The 22,092-nt window shown below is 39.4% G+C and overlaps 2 protein-coding genes across 3 annotated transcripts; both read right to left on the bottom strand.

The window, feature by feature from the left end:
- Window positions 1-143: 143 nt before the first annotated feature.
- Window positions 144-6,608, bottom strand: LOC146646622 (ubiquitin-conjugating enzyme E2 D2-like). Of its 2 annotated transcripts, none has more exons than XM_085390659.1 (7): window positions 6,173-6,603; window positions 5,061-5,124; window positions 4,623-4,654; window positions 4,306-4,383; window positions 3,782-3,887; window positions 3,376-3,469; window positions 144-1,264 (listed from the first exon to the last, which is right to left on the bottom strand). In XM_085390659.1, exons 1-7 carry the CDS (start codon window positions 6,194-6,196, stop codon window positions 1,219-1,221), a joined length of 444 nt encoding a protein of 147 aa, XP_085246785.1. In that variant the 5' UTR covers window positions 6,197-6,603; the 3' UTR covers window positions 144-1,218. The 2 variants fall into 2 exon arrangements, with proteins under 2 accessions (XP_085246785.1, XP_085246784.1); XM_085390658.1 differs by lacking the exon at window positions 144-1,264 and adding an exon at window positions 3,117-3,180 and having other exon boundaries at window positions 6,173-6,608.
- Window positions 6,609-6,977: 369 nt separating this feature from the next.
- LOC146646621 (RING finger protein 145) lies at window positions 6,978-18,854 on the bottom strand. The gene is made up of 11 exons (XM_085390657.1): window positions 18,565-18,854; window positions 18,056-18,363; window positions 15,912-16,020; window positions 14,621-14,712; window positions 13,896-14,137; window positions 13,461-13,636; window positions 13,226-13,366; window positions 12,959-13,141; window positions 12,733-12,880; window positions 11,824-12,180; window positions 6,978-8,483 (listed from the first exon to the last, which is right to left on the bottom strand). Exons 2-11 carry the CDS (start codon window positions 18,222-18,224, stop codon window positions 7,650-7,652), a joined length of 2,451 nt encoding a protein of 816 aa, XP_085246783.1. The 5' UTR covers window positions 18,225-18,363; window positions 18,565-18,854; the 3' UTR covers window positions 6,978-7,649.
- Window positions 18,855-22,092: the final 3,238 nt, after the last annotated feature.

The raw sequence follows: 22,092 nt of genomic DNA, 5'->3' as shown, positions 1-22,092 counted from the left end.
GTTACATACACACAATACAGTACTTAAAACATGGTACAGATGGTTTTACTGAAGACAAGACTTCAGCATAGTCTTCAAAGTCTAGCAGTGTTCAGGGGATTTTTTTAAATGCCTCAAATGAAAACTACAAAACATCACACTGGTTGTTTTATGGTTTAAGTAACTTTATTGAAGGGAAACTAAAAAGAAACAGAGCGACAAGTTGATTATCAACCATCAGCTTTGCATCATATTTTAGGGCTACAAGAAGACAGTGTTCGAGTGGGTGTAAAACTAAGAGCTCAACTACTGGCTTCTAAATAACAAAAGTAGAAAGCCTTTGAGGGGAACCAAATTTTTTCCAACTGTTCAACCTTACAATCCACTTAATTTGCAGAAACATATCAGATAATATAGCCTACCTTTATTAACATGCATAAAATACAACATTGAAGTTCTTACATTGGTTTCTTTAACATTGATATATACTGCTGTGCTTCTCTGTACACACTTTGATAGTGGAATAAGATACACTTCTTTCCTCAGATAATAAATTTCATTTACTATGCATCAGAAGAACAAACTGACATCGCACCGGTCCCTGGAGGCAGACAGGGTCCACAAAACAGTTTCTTCATTGTCACAGATTTATATTTGTTTTTTTTCCTTAAGTGCAGCAGAATACCACCAATTTGAGAATTCAAAATTTACAACAATGGCAAAACACAGACTTTGCCCCAAATGCTCAAAGAAGCCCGGCCTGTGACGAAGTATCAACCCCAGAGGATCCAGCCTGTCTACAAGTGGATCAGCGTAGGGTTGATGCTGCTCAGCATGAGGAGACCAGCTGCATCAGATTCTACCAAGTGTGTGCAGAGTAAATGACTATCATCACCAATTTTGGGTTGAAAACTCTTACCGGTGCATGCTCAAGCCGAGTCTATAGACCACGATAGTTTTCGTGATTTATATACATTTTTTAAAATTTGAACTCTGTATAAAAACAGGAGTCGAAACTTTACAGAAACTGGCACAAGTCCTAGAGAGAAAACACTATCTTCTTATGAGCGCGCAGGTGGGAAAAGGAGGGGTAAAATGCTCTGATTAACCAAAAAGAAAAATTGAAACAAAAGAAAAACAAAAAAAATAATAATAATAAAGTGAAAAAGTAAAACAGAATCCCAAAATTTTAAGTATGAACCAGCAACCACATTTTCACCAGCGTTCCAAACGATCCCATCACATTGCGTATTTTTGTGTCCATTCTTTTGCCATTTTGGTGTATCTGCAAAGAAAAAAGGGGGGCAAACATTAACTTCACCTATTTAATACAAAAATTCCTGTCTTCAAGTCATACCCAAAATATCAGCAGGATTTCTTCATGCACCTGAAAACACTGCTATTTTTTTTTTTGAAGGCCATGCCAAGTTAGCGCCCTAACTGATCACGTCCAGATTAGCACAGAGATAAGATGTTTAAAAGACCAAGTCTGAAGCAACAGAACTTTTTTTGGAGGGGGATGGGTATACAATCCTTTTCATGCTGGAACTAGCAGCTGTGTGCATGCAAAAACAATATTGTTTTTGAACTTTGTCGAGTGATGAGACGAGCCATCATTACTACTCTCAATATCCATGTTCATACCCAGATTAAATTAATCCTATTATAAAAAGGACTTTAACACTACATTTGGATGGTTTCAGCTTACTTTGCTTCTCGCCGGTTTTAGGAAGTTTTATTTCTTGTTCCAGCATTGAATTAAAATTTGTATTCGTATCCCCCCCATAGTGTATCCTCCGAATCATTTTTCAAACCACATTTACACTGATCTAAGCGGGAACTGGTATCCATTCATTTTAATCTCATACTAAAAATTGTTCTTCACTTGGGAATAATCCTGTACAGTAAAATCATTTGATAAACATGACATGTTATACTGCTGGTGATATAACTTCCGATGCAGACTGTTGCATAAGCAGTTTTCTCACACCACACTGCAGCCCTGAACTCGGACATTACCTTGAGAAGCCAAATGCAAGAACGGAATTTAAAAAAAAAAAAAAAGAAGAAAAAAGGGCGCATTGTCAAAACAGACATTAAATTGTCAACCCTGTAAAAGTCTGTGTGATGTCCAATTGGGCGCATGTGAGAATAGAGTGGGTGTCGGGTCCTGCCTCCTTCACGCTCAACCCCAAAGCACCGCCGTCTAAATCATATTGAGTATTTCCGCAGCGAGAATGCATCTGAAGCAGACCATTTCCTGTTGTGTGCTACATGACAAAGGGCAACTTAGACAACCTGATTTTTCTCCACACTGTCCAGAGTTCATGTGTGGGGAGAGGGAAGGGAAGAAAGGAGAAAAAATAAAATAGAAGCCTTTGACATGTTTGAAAATACTGGCCAATTAGCAACGCGCTTAACAAACCTAACCATCATATCACATTTTTTATTTGTTTATCAGCCCTGCCTTAATTTTAGACATCAAGCTCATGAATTCAGCCTTTTTTGACAGCCAGCTGTTGCAGTGTCCTTAAATGCATCACCGTGAACATTTTTCCACAATGCTGTGACATCTGTTGAACAATGCAACTGACAAATGCAGGCAACCCATGATTAACTGAGGGATTGTCCTCAAGTCTCTACAAGTTGATGCTAGAAATCATACCAAAGAATGAAACTTGTGGGGTTACAAAGAAGAAAAAAAATAAATAAATATCTCTATCTATCTATCTATCTATCTATATGGAGTTAAGGAGGTGCTTCCTTATTACCAGACTAGAGTTTCATGGAACACTAAAAGGGTTTTTCTATTACATCTTGATTTTCCTCTGCCCTGTGTTAGCGGTACACCACAATACTCAAGTGTCCATTATATCCACAGGCAAAAATTTTCAGTTAACTTGTTTATTTCCAGCAGGAGAGTGCAACTGCAGGAAATCAAGGTGCACATAAAAATCCAAACCCACACCCTGAGAGCAGTGCAAGGTCAATAAGTTATTCGGCTCGTAGAGACAAAGATTAGTACAAGCAGCTCATTTTAGTCACACTCTTTAGAACAGATCCAAGCCTCTAGTTATGTACTGAGCAGAGCATCACAACATATCCGATCACTTAGCACTAGCCAAGATGCAGTGATGGCTCTTGGCCTTACCCTAAAGCATGGCATACTTGACTGTCCACTCCTGTGCTAGTTTATTGTACCTAACAGGATAAAACTAGGTTTTATAATATACCCTAGAGATAAAGGTGAATTTGACATCAATGCAATCAGCAACTTTGAAACTGCAACACTTCTTGCAAACACAGCACCATAAAACTCTCATGTTCCTTTTTGGAGACAGAATTGGTCAGTTCACATGTTTAGAGGTTAGTTTTTCCACACATATTTATACTTACTTCTGACTATCTGTTTTGTAGATTCGTGCGATCTCTGGCACTAGCGGGTCATCGGGGTTTGGGTCACATAGGAGTGAGCAAATGGAGAGAAGAACTGCAAGGAACATATGGATGCTAAGCATTCTTTAACATTTATTATATTTTAGATGGCTTTAAAAAAAATTAAACACAAAAAAGGGAATGTTTAATTTCCCTTGACATTTCAATTTATTTACACGATTTATATGAGCATTTTAAGGTAAAGAAATGGTTTACCATATTCTAAATTTTAAACTCAAACTGTAGACATTAAATATTATTAGTACAGGTCTTGCTGATCCAAAAAGCAGGGAAATAAATACCTGGTAAAAATATGGGCCTAAGTAAATTATACAAGTTGGGTGTTAATGAACAGATGTCCTCATACCTTTAGAAATAGTAAGCGCAGGAGACCATTGTGATCTGAGAATATCCAGACAGATACTGCCGTTACTGTTAATATTTGGGTGGTAAATTCTTGTCGTAAACGCAACCTGAGAGAAAAAACAAACAAAAACACTGTGAAAAGCTATACAAAACATAGTGACAACAACATGTCCGTGTTATGCAACTCAGAAACTTTGACACTAGGCACTGACGTGTGACGCTCATGACTGTCAAGTTCTGGAATGACAGGTATTACTTCATGTAGGCTACTGGCCAATGTTCATGGCGCAAGAATCACCAGGCCCTATTTACTATAAATGTGGTGTTTTTGAAGATATCTTCCTCACTCAAGAGCTGTTCAGCATTTTAAAGTATAACAATTGGCCCTTGTTGTTGATACTTTATGCTGTAAACAGGACATTTTTTCATACTAACAACTGCCTACAGCACGACAGACTATTTCCATATTTAAGTTATCAAAACAGGAAACTCTGCTTAAGGTTTGACCAGTCCAACCACAGTTACCTTGGGGGGTTTGAAGGGGTAGTCTGTTGGAAAATGAATCGTCAAGAAGAAAACACCTCCCTGATATGGACTGTCACTCTGATGGAGAAAGAAAAAAAAAAAAAAAAGAAAGAGAGAGAGAAAGAAAAAAAAAAAGGGGGGGGGGGACCATTTACATATTTCAGAAGACACACAGCTACTCATTATCAAGTCAAATTTCAACCTTTATTACAAATACATTTTAAGCACTCGGGAACACTACTCCAATGCCAAATTTCAGCACCGTGCTGCCATAAACCTGACAAGGGCAACAACTGTGTCATAAAAGATCTACTTACAGGCCCCATGATTGTGGCTTGCCAGTGAAACACTGCAGAGAACAGAAAGTAAGTTACAAAACAAGAAAAGGTCACAGGTATGTGATCTGACAGGAACTAAGGTTTCCAAACAGACCTCATAGCTTCCCAGTAACACAATTTCCCTGTTTCAAAGTCAATTTTAATATCCCACTGTAAATTTTCTAAACGCAGCAGCAACCAATTTCTCCACTTTAAATCAACATCCAAATGGTTTTATAATATTTAAGACATGTTTTTAAATGCAAATATGCTAAAGTTTAGCACATGACAGCATTTCAAAAATGAAAAATTGTTCTTTTTTTGGGCTGCACATCTCAAATGACACATTAGATAATATCACCTTAGTTGCAGATTTTTGCCATTTTATTTTTGATGAAACTAAAGAAATGAAATAAAGAGCAGGTTTGGGACACTTACTATCATCACCCACTGGGCCAGCTGAGCACTGTGCTGGAGGGTCACGAGCCAGGTCGTTAAGCTCCTATGAGGAAAAACAATAACCAGTTAGACAAAAGTAACAAAAAATGAGTAGATGTGATCTAAAAAAACAAAAATCTGTCTATAGGCGTGAGCGCCTTTTAACATCATTGACATACATGCTGAAACCGAGACTGCGGTGGTGAGGGGTGCTACCTGACAGGTGTGTGCTTAATATATTTCACGCCATCCTCACTTCGGGTTTCATCACCCGGCCACTATGCTCAAAATTCAACTCCATGCAAAGTTATTGAGAACCGAGCATATACCGTGTATAATATGACACGTGTTGTGTTATTTTTAGGGTATACACTATTTTAGAGTGAGGTGAAGGCCACAGCCCCACCCTAGCCTTCCGTAAACTTACAAAGAAGTAGTGTCTGATTTTCTTGGAAGAAAATTCTCGTAAACAGCAGAGTGAAGGAATGAAACCAGATGTCAGCAATTCGAGTGTGTTACTCCATTCTGTTCCTGCCAGTTTCTGTCAATCACGATTACAGACCAAGAACAAATACGATGACATACCAAAGAAATGTATCATGAAGGCAGCTCTGACTAACAGATTTCAGGGACTGATATGAGTCATGGACCCTCCAACATGAATTATTGCCGCTTTAATTCATAACTAAACGACTTATAATTTACTAGCGAGTACAAAGAATATCAGGTTAAAAGTTTCGTATTACAGTTAGGCAACCTTCAAACATATGTGCCTTCGTGTAAAGGTATGAAGTGTTGGGAAATTCATGCGGCCTCCTTCCGCCGTCAAACATACATTCTCTACAAGTGAAACTGCTAACGTTAGCTGACCGGCCCAACATTAAGCCGTGTTGGCCCGTGCTAACCGATTCAAGTAGTAAAAACCACCATTAATTCACTCAAGTCAAAACACACCAAAGTCTCCTTAACATTTTTAAATAAAACGAGCTGTAAAGTTAACACATCTTCGAACATGTTTCGCCGCCTTGTTTCGAGAACAGCGGCTCGCTGCATTGTGGGAGGCTAGCGGGACTAGCTTACACAGCTAGCCAACCTTCACGACGTTATCTTACCTTGTGAATCCTTTTCAGAGCCATCCTGTCTTGGTGTTCTGCTCTCTAAGTTGGCGGTGTTTCGATCCCAAACGAAGAAACAGAGATGCTTCGCTCTCGGTGAAATAACTGACGGTAGGTCAAACCCGACGGCTTTTTTCCTTTCTCTGGCTAGCAGAGTTAGCCGGCTAGCAAGCTCAAACTACGTATGCGCGGTGTTAAACGTCAAATGTTGCACACTCCCTCAATAACGCTCACTTTCCTCGTGAATTACACGTCTTATATCGGATTAAACCTAACCCAAAAATCAATGCCGAATAAGTGCGAGTGCCAGGTGGCGTAACCCGGTCGACAAAGCTCTCTTCTGCTGTTGGTTTCGGTCGGTGCCGCTGGCCAACTAGCGTCAGTCTACATGTATTTGAAGCTTAGTTGTGAAGGCGGTGCAGTCGGCTGCTGAGTGACGGGGCGTTTGTGATGGCACATTGGTTCCTGCTGCTGAAGAAAAACAACATACATGCGAGACCAGCCGTGACATGCCAGTCTTTAGTTACTGAAAGACACAATTAAACGAGAACACTTTTTAGGATTTTTGTCAAGTAGTGATTAAAAGTTGCCCACATGATCACAGCTTCAACCACAAGTTGTACAATTTTAATCGCGTTAATGTAAATCAGGCAGTATTCATATTCATCCAAGTAAATAAATTATAACGACGCTGGATTACCAAACAAAAGATTCTGAACCTCAAGGGGGCTGTGTGGTAATTGCTTTGTGGTAATGTTTTTTTCCAAAGGAGACATTTTAACATTCAATAGCAGGAAAAGACGGATGCAATTTAGGCCATTAAGCCTAGTGTTTTATTCAAGTTTTTGTTACTCAGCCAGTGTTTATAGATCTAGTGGATCCCCAGGCTTTCTGAGGTTTTTTAAATCAAGTCATCTACAAAAAAACATGTCCATATCTTTAAATTAACATATTCTTATTTGTTTTTTTTAATCTTATTTCTAAGATATATGTATATGTGTGTGTGTGTGTGTGTGTGTGAGTACAAACAGCTGATTCATAAATAAAAAGACACCTGCTGAAGCTTTTCTCTTTGCCACATTTCTTTCACAAAAATGCTACCCAACCTTGAGCAAGAAAACTGACATGAAAAGAAAACAAATGTGATTTCTCCAAGAAAACATCTTTAGTTGTGACCTGCTAAAATTCAGTAAATACTAATATAAGATCAATGCTTTATAGTTACATTTTTTTATTAAACATGATCTTTATTTAACATTTTCTTTAAAGTTGTACATTTATCGAACACAATTTAATCTCATTATTTAGTCGAGATACACATTATTTGTTAGACCAAAGCACATTCATTATACTGTCTGGCATTTCCCCCCCCCCCCCCCCAATCTATTGGTTCACACAGAGAAGCCAAATGTTTTTAATTTCCTATTATTGAGAATTATGCTTTTATACCCTTCAAGGCACTGGTACAGGGCAGTCAGTCACTGGTGTCTGTGCTTCTACGTAGGCTGAGCTCAAGGCTCTGTGGAGCAGGTTCAACCTCTCTGAGGCTTTCTGAGTCTGAATATGTGCAGCTACCTTTATAACTTTGGGCACGATCAGTGCAGAGTTCTGAGTTTTTATTACACGATTGGACAGATGATGGACTGTCAACAAGTGTTTTTCCACTTGAGATTCCCTCTTGATTTTTCTCTGTATTGTTTGCCTCTGGTGAATTGAAGCGCTTCCATGATTCAGGTGTCCCATCACATCTAGGACTGAAATGAATGCTGTCCTCAACCTCTGCTAGTTCAGAGGCAGACTGGCCCTCTGTTGTAACAGTTTTCAGGGTAGATGGCAGTATGGAGTCCTTACCACTCTCCTCAGCTTGGTTGGGCGTGTTGGGAGGATTTTTATTTTGAGGCGTATGAGAACTTGAAAGGTCCCCTGAACGCACTGCATGGACACATTCAACACAGTCCCCACTGGGGCTGTAATGAAGACCCTGATGGGCTTCACTATTTTCTCCATTCTCAAAGCTTTCCCTTCCCTCCTGCTGCTCAGTGTCATCAGGAGTTACACTGTTGCTCTGTGTCTCCTGCACTGTTGCTGTATCCAGCTTCTGATCTCCCTCTGGTGCAGCTGGATCAGGCTCCGCGTCTCTCTGAGGTGGGGCGGCCGGGCTGTCAGCTGATGCCTGGCTCTGACCCGGCGGTGTCGGTCGTACCGTTTGGTGGCACATGGGGCACGTCTCCTGAACATACAGCCATTTGCGGAGGCAGTTAGAATGGAAGAAATGTCCACAATATGTGATCACGGCAGAGCTCATTTCCTGTAAAAAACAAAAAAAACAAAAAACATAACTAAAAAAATAAAATAAACAAAATGCATAGAAAAATGATACATAATTATCAAACTATAAAAGTTTATATTAATATAACAAGTCTGTGTATTAGATAGGAATATTTATTTGTATCATATGTGTAAATATTAGGTTGTATAAATAGTCAAAACATCTATATAAGAAGAGCTAGACAGGTGTAGGAATTATTAAGCATTCGCATCCTCCTACTTCCTCTTATGAACAAAACTTTGTTTTTGTTGGGTCCCCCCCCCCCCTTTCATTTCTTTATGAGATGTTTATTTTTTCATGTGACTTCTCTTCATTTACCTCTAATTTATTTTTGCATTAATATCAGTCAATTTAATAGTTTTCTTGTCCCCCATCAGCTTACTTCTATCCTGCTTTAACACAGGTAATACATTTTCCATGAAAGTCAATAAAGTCTTATCTTTTACAGGTAAAATGGCCTGTATTTGTATAGCGCTTTTCTAGTCCCTAATGACCCCAAAGCGCTTTACACAACCAGTCATCCACCCATTCACACACACATTCACACACTGGTGATGGCAAGCTACATATTTTCTGTAGGAATTTGCTTGATGACTAACTACTGACTACTAGAGATTAGAGATGGCACGATACCACTTTTTTATGTCCGATACCGATACCGATATCATAAATTTGGATATCTGCCGATACCGATATGAATCCGATATAGTGTTTTTTAATCAACAAAACTGTTTTTTAAATATCTTGCTGCATTTTGTATAAGTTCATACTCAAGTTTAAAACAACAACTACACTAAAGCTATTCTGTTATACCTGTATGCAAAAAAAAATATTTCATAGTTCAGCAATACGGATCAATCTAATAAACTTAAACCTACACCATCCTCCCTATTCTGGTATTTTAAAGAGTACTTAGCGTAAATATTAAGCAACCTAACTAATAGGGTTCCAACTCCCAGCAACAACAAAAATAAATAAATAAAAAATAGGGAACCACCCCTCACGCGCCACCTCATGATGCTTAATCGACGTAATCAACCTTAATTTGATGCAGTGTGAAAAAAAAATGCACAGAAATCAATTATTTTTCAAGAAATATTAAATAGATTCAACATCTTTCTTCAACAAAATTGCAGACTGCACAGATGGTACCTTCCCAAAGGAAAAAGTACTATAGCTTACTAGGGTATATATATTAGACTTAATAGTTACTATATACAGTAATGGACTTCTATTCATTTTGCATCAAATTAAAACTTTGGCTGTCAGATAATTATTTATTAAAAGCTAGACATTTTAAATGAGAATAAGAAAGAAAAGTATGTCTTTGTGCCCCCTTTTCCCTGTTAATGCCCTATCGGCCCCCCTGGCTAAACTTTGCTAGATCCGCCCCTGCACAGTTACCAGCGTCAGCTACGTAGAAAAAGATCCTCGAGTAGAAAGTAATATTAAATACATTCTAACAACAGCTGATCAAGCTTAAACGTGCTGCTGTTGTTCAGCCGCTGGTTTCCTCTTTCTGGTGCAAAGTGGGCCAAAAGCAAACTAGAGACACGGACTAGCGACAGAAAAGCCGATCAGCTGATCGTTAAGCAGTTTCATGATTGAAGTAGCAGCAAGAAGAGGCAGTCGTTTGTTAAGCTTAACGCAGGAATGCTTTACAAACATTCAGAGATGGACTTACACACTTGCTGTACTTCTCTCGGGGATAACTTTGTCGGAGATGAAATGCCGGGTTGCTAGCGAAGCTCCAAATGCTATCCAGACCATCGACAGGTCCCGCATGCCACAGCCGCTCTATCACGTGATGCATACTGCTCCGACGTGCTAACGTTCTGAGGTGAGTTACGGCGTGTTGCAAGTTTTGTGAGGTGCTTTCGTGATATTTAATGGATCGGATTACATTTTTTATTTTTCTCCGATATCCGATCCAGTAATTTAGGTCAGTATCGGACCGATACCGATACGTAATATCGGATCGGTCCATCTCTACTAGAGATATTATTAACTTGTTTTGACCAGAAAAACAAACTCAAGGCCAAAGAAGTGTCCTGAATGCCAAACTGGAAAAACAGGATTAACAAACTTCAAAAACACACACACACACACACACACACACACACACACACACACACACACACACACACACACACACACACCAGCTATTATATATGCAAAGTAGTAGTCATAACAACAAAAGGGGAACACTGTCAAAAATCAAGTATCAACCCATGACAACTTTTAATTAATGCCCCAATACAAAATGACACACTGATTATAATAAGTAAAACCTAAGGCACCTACAATAACCTGACAACTTTTATGTTAATGTAACGATACTGTAAATTAATTTTGGCCTTCAGCACTGAACAACTAAAATGCATCATCATCTCTATCTGGGATCATTTTATTAAACACTCTTTTTATATTGTTTAAATAATTTTAGCAAACTTTAGCAAAAATGCCTTAATTTACCATGGAAGTCAAAGTATTCAGAGAAAAAAACAACTAAATTTAAGTATATTTTATTAAGCAGGCATTTATGTATTTTCATAAGTATCAATAATGTAATCATGAAAGCATTTTGTGTCTGATATGGAGGTGAACTGAGGGCACATTTAGCAACTCAAAGCCTGCCAGTCCTCTTGCTACATAATCCACACAGTCTAATTATTAACCACACCTAAGCATGGCGTGTCAGCCACTTGAGATTTGAGGTTTTCTGTTGAATTTTTAAATGGATTATTTTGTGTAACATGCACAAATTTTACATCACTGATGATTGCTTTTGGATTAAATTGTTTTTGGGGTTTTTTGAAATCATGAATGCTGAAATTTGGAAGAACAATTTTCAAAAGCCAAAACTCACAAAATGTGATTCCACAGAGTTAAATGTTGTTGGGTTTTTTTCCCCTCATTATTTCATAGCATAGTTCTGTGTAAGACTTGAACAGCAACTAAAAGAGGTGATGGTTTAGAGGAAACAGAGGTCATGATAACCCCAAACAAACAAACAAACCACCAAACAAACAAACAAACAAACAAACAAACAAACAAACCACAACAACAAAAAAAACCCAAAAACATAAAAATTAAATCAGGTCAGATAATTGAACAAAATAAGTAAAAAACATAAAAAGCACCTACTTAAGTTCATTGGATGCTTTGTGTCATTTTGTGCAGAAACTACACGAGTTTGAAAATGAATTTTCACAGCCAAATGAGGATTAGGACTGGGTTTGAGGTTTTATAGTATCTTATGTTGTTGGTTCTCAGCTTTAACCATCTTCTAAAAACAAAAGCTACAAGGGTAACTGACCTGAAAGCAGATGGCGCACACATCATTGTGCTCCTGCAGCTGCTGAGCTGTGGCTCTGGGCAGGGAGTTGATCTTCTTAGCTGCTTCCTGTCTGAGCAGGAAGCTCCTCCAGCCAGACTGAGCTCTGAGCCAAACGTTAAAATATGAGTGGATGATAATGACGGAGGCACCCATCCAGCTCCACTCTCCAAAGAGTGACTCCCAGGTGCCATAAGCCACCACGCACAGTGCCACAACAAACTCCAACACACGGCTGACAGCGTTCACCCAGTAGATCACTTCGTCCAGGCTCTCAATTGGGTCGCTGCGAAACAGCTCCACCATGAAGAGGGAGTAGATCAGCATAGTGCCTGTAACCTGGAATAAACAGTCAGTCTTTTACATGTGCAAGTCAGCAGTCATCCTCCTCTCCCTGTATAAATCTACAGCTTCTGCCATGTTAACAGCTTCTTTGTTTTTCAGTTTGTGAAGGTGACCTTATGTTGTCTACTAAATGCCTTTTTCTATTTATGACTATAGGAGGTGTCACATTAGTGTTACTGCACAGGTGTACAGAAACAGGACGATGTCACAAAAAACAAACAAAAAGGTATTAACTATGTAGACATGCACTACATCTGACCTCCAGTGGGTGGAGCCAAAGTCATAAAATTTCTCACATTCAACACTGCATTGCTGGGACATGACTACACACATTTACAACTGGAACTAAATGGCAACAGTAGTAGTCCTGTTTTAAATGTCACAGTAATTAACACCAGTGATTTAAAAGCATATAAATAAACTAACCCTGTATTTCAGTTTCTGGAATATCTGTTACCACAGCTGCATTTAAGATTGCTTCCTGAATGTATTCATAACTTAAAACACACTAAAAAGAGAGAGAGAGAGAACATAAATACTTCCTACCTGAAGGGATGTAAGCATGCAGCTGGATACTAGTATGAGGAGCCAGAAATCCATGTGGAAGAACTGGGAGATCTTGTAAGCCATAAACACTGGGAAAACCAGGAGAAGCAAACACATGCTGAGGCCACGGAAGTGTTTCCACAGACTCCTAGAAGCACATATGAAGGAGAAATTAATGAAATCGGGAATAAGCTTAAAAAAGAAAAAACACTGTTGCTGCTCTTACCTGTTTCGTGATGCACCCAGTGCGAGAATAACTGGATCTGTTATTTCTATCATTGACTGCAGGGTTGAGGTCACCACGATGAAGAGGATGATGCTGAGGAGGAAGGTGCGCTGCAGTGCTTGCATATCCAACAGGCCTGTCTGAATGGCGAGGAGGAGCAGAGTGACGCCCTCAGTCACACCTCTGAGAACAAAAACGATCAGGAATTAAGATTAAATAAAAATAAAGGAGGTACAGCACAGAGATACAGCTTACATTATCAGTTACCTGTGCATGACATTCTCGTTCTGAACAGCGGCAAAACCTCCCAGGTAAAACTTGCATAGATTGAGCAGCCCCAGAGCCAGATAGGACACCATGAAGGTCAGACCCAAAAGAGAGTATGGTGTTGCACAACATTCAGAGACACTGTAGGATTCAAGCAAATGAGAAACCGATGATGTTCATATTGTCAGGATTAAACATATACAAAATGAAGGGAAGGTAATTAACACCTTCACACCTTGTGAGGAGGAAGAACATGATCCCATGATGGGTTATTGAGGTGCCAGCGGACATGATGTCTGAGCACAGCTGGACAATGAATAGAATAAACCAGAAGACGCTAAAGAGGACTGGGACAGCAAACTGGTTCCACAGAGAGATTCCCACACCCAGAAGTCTGTACAGCTCAATTACCTGAGGAAAGGAAACACGATAAAGTCCGGAATGTTAAAAAACAAAACAAAAAAACAAACCCACAGATTTTTACATTTATATTGTTCATTAACTGATTGTTTTCCAGTCTAGTATATAATCAAGAAAACCAAAAACATAATTTAGAAGTTTAGTATACTTAATAATAACCAAATAAGAGGTGATTTTGTCGACAGAAGACAAAAACAGTCCAGTATGAAATATGAAAAATAAAAAAATTAGAATATCAGAATAAGAGAACCTCCAGGTGAAGCAGCTCAGAGTAGGCAGCCCTTGCAAGACGGTATGGCACAAAGATATTTGACAGCAGGAACACGGCGATTCCCACTCCAGTCAGGCCCATGGAGAAAGTGTTGACCGTTAGCAGCATGGCATGAGGCGTGGCGCAAAGTCGAGCCAGCAGGGGGAGCATGTGAGCAGAGAACAACCACACCTTTTTGGTCTTCATCAAGAAGGCACACAGTGTGCTGAGAATAATCTGACCTGGCAGAAAGTAACAGTACAGCTTCACAACGGCGAACCCTTAAAAAGTAAATACAACAGATGCTTCCTGCATTATTTTACAACTGATTACAGTTTTTGAGGAATTTAAGGAGAACTTTGATTTGTTAAATCTGTAACACCTGTGACAGGCTTCAGCAGGCCCTAAACTGGATAAACTGTTCGCTATGAGAAGTGGCTTTAATTCACAGATTTCTTTTAATGTAACATTAAATAATCCAGTTTTCACATATGGCGTTATTTTTGTGACACTATTCTGAGTGCACGTAAAAAAATTTTGCAGGTTCAAGTGTTGCATTTTCAGGAGAAATTTATTTTGAGCGAAGAAAAGCTAAATTTGAGTGAACAAAATTCATAGCTGCGTGCAAAAAATGTATTTCAGACCTTTTTAGAACGTAGGCCTATAGGAATCGAAAGCTTTCTAATGAACTTTCTAACTAATTACATACATGGTTTAGTACTCACTAGTCATTGCAGAGACAAATCTGTTGAAGGCCAAAGAATCACGATACACTGCTCCTTGATAACCGTACTGTAGCTCTTCATGAACATAATCCCTATAAACCAAACAGAAAAAAAATCATTTTACAATCACATGTAAACTGCATGCTTTTGTTTAGAGTTACCCCTCATGTCTTTATACTTTGCTATAAAAATGGGAAACAGGTGCAGCAGCTTATTTAAACATGTGCAAACAGTATATCAGGCAACAGCAGACTTTATACAATTTGAGCATTAAAAATCAACATTTGGTGTGACTGCCTTTATTCATCAACAGTCTGAACTCTAAGACAGGCTTTCTCATCATTTCCTAAAGTAGTCTTCAGGAATAGTTCTCTAGGCTTCTTGGAGGACATTTCAAAGCTTTTCTGGATGTTGACTTTTTTTGGGGGTTCAAGTTACAATTTTATCAATTTTGACAAGATCTCCAGCACCACTGACTGAAAACCATGACAGAGTCTCTAGAATATTTCACAGATGGCTGTAGACGCTTACCTCTCAACTGACTCCCTCTGTGCATACTAATTATTCCATAATACCCGTTGCCACTAAAGTCCCATTCTTGTGCCATACCTAAGCCTTTTCTCCCTGTTTTGCTTCCTTAAGAATGGCTTCTTGACAGCCGCTTAAACCATTTTTGATGAGAGTTCAGAAAACAGTACATTGAAGGGTTATGCTATATCTCACAGGTGCTGTTTCAGATCTTTGCTTGATTTCTTTTTGTACAGTTCTTAATGACATGACTTTTAGAAATTGTCACTTACTGCATCATTTGTCCAGTTCCCTCATCTTTTTTAAGAACACACTGCACACCATACTGAGATATACGAAGTGTTCCCATAATAACACTTTGACAATAACCATATGTGCCTTTTTTAAATGTCTGAATGATTCATACGTCAGCGTTAAGTGGCGGCACAAACAAACACATTCCTCTGAAAATGGTCAAATACCAGGAATGAAAAATGAGTGGTAAAGCAGCCGATGTCCAAAAACAAACTTTGAAAAACCTCAAGAAAGCATGGAGAGCTACTGCTAAAGACTGCTTTAAAAATACAAGAAACTCTTTAGAAGGAAAAGGAAGTAAAATGTAAATAAGTGACTTTTCCATAGTACTATAAAAAAAAAAAAAAAAAAAGCAGGATCATTGCAATTGCTGACACCTTTTGTCAAAAAAGCTGATTCAATCGAAAAAACCAAACAAAAAACCCCCCAAACATCTAGGAATTGCAACAATAGTGCCAAAGGATCTCACTTGGAAATCTGATGCCCCATGTATAGGAGGAGGCCGGTGAGAATATGGAGGTAGAGTGTCACAATGTGTCTCAATGGAAGGATTAACACCACCATATTTATCAAATGACCTGGAAGACAAAGAAGAATGAGTGTGATGTTTTTATGCGTTTGATGCACAGCTAAAAGCACGCAAATATTATGAAATAGAAAAGATACTGTCACTTATAAATGTCTATTATCATTTTGACAATGCTGACTCTCCCCATCAGGCTGACTAAGCTTTCAAGAGAGTCTAAAACCACATGAATAGTTTATATTTAACTGTTTTTTTTTTTAAAGTCATGCCGATGACTTAAACTATGTAGTTTTTATTGAGGATTTCATTGATTAAAAACTGTTAATATAAGGTTTTGAAATCTCGTATGTCCCGCCAACAGTCCAAAAGTTAAACAGATTCAGTTTACAGTTACACAAGCCAGGTAAACACAGGAAATCTTCACACTATGACAACCCAGAAAATATTATGAAATAATTAATCAGCTACAGCTGCTTATTCCACAACAGAGAAACAGAATAAAAACAAGAATATTTATAGTGTTTATAAATGTGATATTATTCCGTTATTCTAATCACCCAAATGCTGCTTTTCACAGGACCCTTTTCAATATTTTTTTTATTGGTTTCTTGTTTTCAAGAGAAGCAGTAAAACATAGTAATGCACGTAAGACTTAAAAATGCAGATCATTTTCAACTTTTTTTTTTTTTAAAGGTAATTCTCTGTAGGTTTTCTAATTTTCATTAGCTTTTCTTTGGATAAAGTCTGTGTCTTTTAAGATGACAAAGCAATCTGAAGTAACATTTTGACCAGGGGTGGACAGTTATGTTTCACAAGCGCCACATGGGAAACTGGGACTGATGTGAAGAGCCACAATAATCTTATAAAGAGATAAAACTTGGTTTTTCCTTCTCAAATCATCATGGGCCCCCTGCTCATTCATTTCTGATTTGCCAAAAAATATAATAGTCCAAAGTTCAAACATATATAATGATAGCTGTAAAATTTTAGCTTAAATTTTGACATACTTATCAAGTTTTCCTTCCTTCTTTCTTTCTTTTTTTTTTTTTTTTTTTAAGAAAAACGGTTGACCTACTTCCTGCGCGTTTTTTTGCACTTTGAAGTCAGACCACAAATATCTTATTGGTACTTGTTTTGTTTTTACGTCTTTCTGTATATTTTAAGCTGTACCTGAATTATCAGACTCCTCGAGGGCAATGTGCATGCCTAAAAAGTGGATCTTGAAAATGAAAAATATGCATTTATTTATGACAATTATTTTCTCAGCTATGATTAAAATATGAACTGGAAGCACCAGAATTTGGTTTCATTCAGATTTGCTCAAATCAGCATGAAGGCGGAATGAAAATAGAATTTTCTTCAATATTGTGACTAAGAATTTCATGTTAAAAAGTACTGCACATGATTTATTTTACATTATTGTAAATATAACTACAAACTATTCATGTGAATTTTATTTATTTATTTTTTTAAAGGGTGGCTTTATTTTTTTTTTGTAAAACATACTTTAACTAACCAATACCCATTCATGTCTCTAATGTATCAGTCCTAAAAACTCTGTTTGAATAAGATAGTCATATCATATTCAAACACCAGCTCAGATTTCAAAGTGAAAAATATTTTTTTAGAAAAGGCCTGAAAGTGTGTGGGTGGGCCTGTTAAAAAAATAAACATATAGAAAAATATTTTATATACAAAGCAATAAAAATTCACATTTTGAAACCATAAAATTTTCAGGCAAATCAGAGGTGGTTAAGCAGAAAATACTCTAAAAACAATATGATTATTTAAGATGTAATGACCCAATTAATATTGAGTAGATTTGAGTTCTGCTTATTAGTGCAGCCCTCCACAACAGTCCCACTTTCTCATTTGCCCCCTTGGGAAAATTAAATGTCCACCCCTGATTTAGACCACCACAGTAAACTCCAGTAAAACCAAGACTAAGGTCATTCTTCTGAAGCAAACAGCTTTTTGAAGGAGGGCGACTCAGTGTAATTCTTGTTAGGAGACACAAATAAAAGCCATGGAGCTTAACATTAGAGAGATTTACTTATTCTCCCAGCTCCTTACTTGATGAAACTTACCAATGTAATACATGTTCCAGATGACATACTTGTATTTGAAGAGCATGTCTTCATTTTTTGCCTTGAGGTGCTCCGTTACACCTTCAATGTCACATTTGTAGAGCAGGTCTAGCACCAGTATGCTCGGCACCCTGAGAGCAACGTTGGCCAACACTTCCAGACGAGGCATCTTGATTTAAACCAACTCCCACCCCCCTTTTTTTAGTCAGCAGAGTGCTAATGTGTCACATACTGTTAACTAACAGTTTCCCTGTACAGGACACAAGCCCCCAGCACCTTCACAACTATTTTGCTCGTCGTCTTGTCATCTGGAAAACACACAAAAACACAAGTTAGGGTGATGAGAAGAAACCTCTTAGCTGCCAGGCCGTTATTTAGCTGCTTTTGCGCCTCATTTCCAGCCACTATTATTTATTGCTGGATAAATGCATGAGTACTACTGCGAATTAAACACATTTTAAAGTAGATACTGTGTAAAAAAAAAAAAAAAGTGACAGTGGTACACTTACTTCGCTCAGTGACAAACATCACAGCCAAGCAGCCATTTGCTAGCTATCGCTAGTTGCTGCTGTTGCTGCTTTCGCGGCGGCCAATGACATGTTTTGCTAGCAGTGCGCTCAAATATAGTTTAGTTTTTCTCTAACTTTCGCTTCTCCGAGATAAACGGAAATAACCGTCATCAGAAAAAGCTAAATTAAAAAGCTAAAACCATGATGTCAGGGTTAGTAAAGACTCTTCAAATGCAATGTTATGATTCCAGTGGCTTGCGTGGCTATTTCCTGTCCTGACGTCACGTCGAAAGGCACCAATCAGGTTCAAGTATTTTTGATTTCAAAATAAAAGTAACGTCTTTCCACGACGGCTGTCACTACAACTTTCAGTAATGTTGACAAAAGGAAGAAAATGCATTTCGCGCTTGTACTTTCTAGAAGTGAATGCTGATTATATTTTTTTGTATACAAAAGTGCAACTTAAGTGACACAATGATCATTGCATACAGTGATGTGCAAAAGCCTTTGAGCCACGTTTCTTTATATTTCTTTGTATTTTGTTTCCAAGGGTTAGCCAGATTTTCTTGAAATATTTTAAAGTGAACTTGAGAAATAGTTTTAAGAGTTTTTTCCTTTGGATATCATGGACTGCTTTTCACCCATTTTCAGACCAGTCCGTGTACCCGATCATTTAAAGAGGAATGTTGTTGTTTTTTTGTGTGTGTTTATTTGTTTTCTTGTCTCCTAAGCCACTTTACCCTGATCTATGAGTACTTCTAGCAAAAAAGTCACCTAATTTAAGTAATGAATATTTTCATATCTTTTTCAGAGTCGAATCAAACAATAAAAATTAAAAATAATAAAAATAATAATTTAATTCCTTGTAGGAATTGTAGACTGTGACAGAATGAGTGATTTCGCTGGTCTTTCCTTACATCTGCTGTCAGACTCAACAACAGAGACTTCACAGATGACCATACACACGCACACAGACACACACACAGACACACGCATCCACACATGTGCAATACCACTAAGTTTAATTTTTCTTACGAAACATAGCATTTTATTCTATTATGTATAGCATTTTATTCTATTTTATATAGATAACTGGACCTTTTCATTTGAAATCATTGTCCAGCTTTAAGAGGGTTTTTTTGGACATCATGGACTGCTTTTTACTTATTCTTCACACAAGATTTCTCCTAGTCAGTTCTCCAAGTCATTATTCCTTTTAACCAAATGACAAATTACATTCTCTGACTGTCTCTTTAGGGTCATGAGATGTGGCTATATATATATATATATATATATATATATATATATATATATATATATATATATATAGGAGGATGCAACCCATAACGGCAATGCTCAGTGGCTAGAGGATCTGAGGGCAGACCACAGCGACCTCCCTGAACAGGGTCCAGTAACCATCACAGTGGCAGATATCCAAGAAAGGGTCTCCAGTATGAAGAGTTGGACAGCACCAGGGCCCGACATGGTTCATGCCTACTGGCTGAAGAAGCTGACTGCACTCCACGAGCGTCTGGCAGCACAAATGAACCAGCTGCTAGTTAACGAGAGACACCCGGAATGGCTAACTGAAGGCCGGACGGTCCTGATCCCCAAGGACCCCAAGAAGGGACCGGTCCCCTCCAACTACCGACCAATAACCTGCCTCAGTACTACATGGAAGCTCCTGTCAGGCATCATATCGGCTAAGATGAACAGGCACATGGGTCAATACATGAGCGGGACACAGAAAGGAATTGGCAAGAATACCAGAGGCGCAAAACACCAGCTACTGGTAGACAGAACAATCAGCCGAGACTGCAAGACCAGACTGACCAACCTGTGCACTGCCTGGATTGATTACAAGAAGGCCTATGACTCAATGCCCCACAGCTGGATACTGGAATGCCTAGAATTGTACAAGATCAATGGGACCCTAAGAGCCTTCATCAGGAACTCAATGGGGATGTGGCGTACAACACTAGAGGCCAACTCCAAGCCCATAGCACAAGTCACCATCAAGTGCGGGATCTACCAAGGAGATGCTCTGTCCCCACTGCTGTTCTGCATAGGCCTGAACCCCCTCAGTGAGATCATTAACAAGACTGGCTACGGATACCGACTACGGAACGGAGCAGTTGTCAGCCACCTCCTGTACATGGATGACATCAAGCTGTATGCCAAGAGTGAACGAGACATCGATTCACTGATCCACACTACCAGGCTATACAGCAATGACATTGGAATGTCGTTCGGACTGGAGAAGTGTAGCCGGATGGTAACAAAGACAGGGAAGGTAGTCAGAACTGAGGGGATTGAACTACCAGAAGGCAACATTGCAGACATAGAGGACAGTTACAAGTACTTGGGGATCCCGCAGGCGAATGGGAACCATGAAGAGGCCGCTAGAAAAGCTGCAACCACCAAGTACCTGCAGAGGGTCAGGCAAGTCCTGAGGAGTCAGCTGAATGGTAAGAACAAGATCCGGGCCATCAACACGTACGCCCTACCCGTGATCAGGTACCCTGCTGGGGTAATAGGCTGGCCAAAGGAGGAGATAGAAGCCACTGACATAAAGACAAGAAAGCTCCTTACCATGCATGGAGGGTTTCACCCCAAGTCCAGCACCCTGAGGCTGTACGCTAAGCGGAAGGAAGGGGGCCGGGGACTGGTGAGTGTCAGCACCACAGTCCAGGATGAGACAATGAACATCCAAGAATACATTGAGAAGATGGCCCCAACTGACCGAGTGCTCAGTGAATACCTCAGGCAGCAGAAACCCAAGAAAGAGGAGGGAGATGAGGAACCATCATGGAAGGACAGGCCCCTGCACGGTATGTACCACCGGCAGATAGAGGAGGTGGCTGATATCCAGAAATCCTACCAGTGGCTGGACAAAGCTGGACTGAAAGACAGCACAGAGGCACTAATCATGGCAGCACAAGAACAAGCTCTGAGCACAAGATCCATAGAGGCTGGGGTCTATCACACCAGGCAAGACCCCAGGTGCAGGCTGTGTAAAGATGCCCCAGAGACAATCCAGCACATAACAGCAGGGTGCAAGATGCTAGCAGGCAAGGCATACATGGAACGCCATAACCAAGTGGCCGGCATAGTGTACAGGAACATCTGTGCCGAGTATAACCTGGAAGTCCCGAGGTCAAAATGGGAGATGCCCCCAAGGGTGGTGGAGAATGACCGAGCTAAGATCCTGTGGGACTTCCAGATACAGACGGACAAAATGGTGGTGGCTAACCAACCGGACATAGTGGTGGTAGACAAACAGAAGAAGACGGCCGTAGTGATCGATGTAGCGGTTCCGAATGACAGCAATATCAGGAAGAAGGAACACGAGAAGCTGGAGAAATACCAAGGGCTCAGAGAAGAGCTCGAGAGGATGTGGAGGGTGAAGGTAACAGTGGTCCCCGTGGTAATCGGAGCACTAGGTGCGGTGACTCCCAAGCTAGGCGAGTGGCTCCAGCAGATCCCGGGAATAACATCGGAGATCTCTGTCCAGAAGAGCGCAGCCCT

Source organism: Rhamphochromis longiceps, linkage group LG19 (genome assembly GCF_057381845.1).
Source record: "Rhamphochromis longiceps isolate RC_006_pf linkage group LG19, R_longiceps_female_GT1.1, whole genome shotgun sequence".
Classification (NCBI taxonomy): Eukaryota; Metazoa; Chordata; class Actinopteri; order Cichliformes; family Cichlidae; genus Rhamphochromis; species Rhamphochromis longiceps.
The sequence above is the reverse complement of the archived record's forward strand: the minus strand, read 5'-3'. Positions and strand labels throughout refer to the sequence as shown.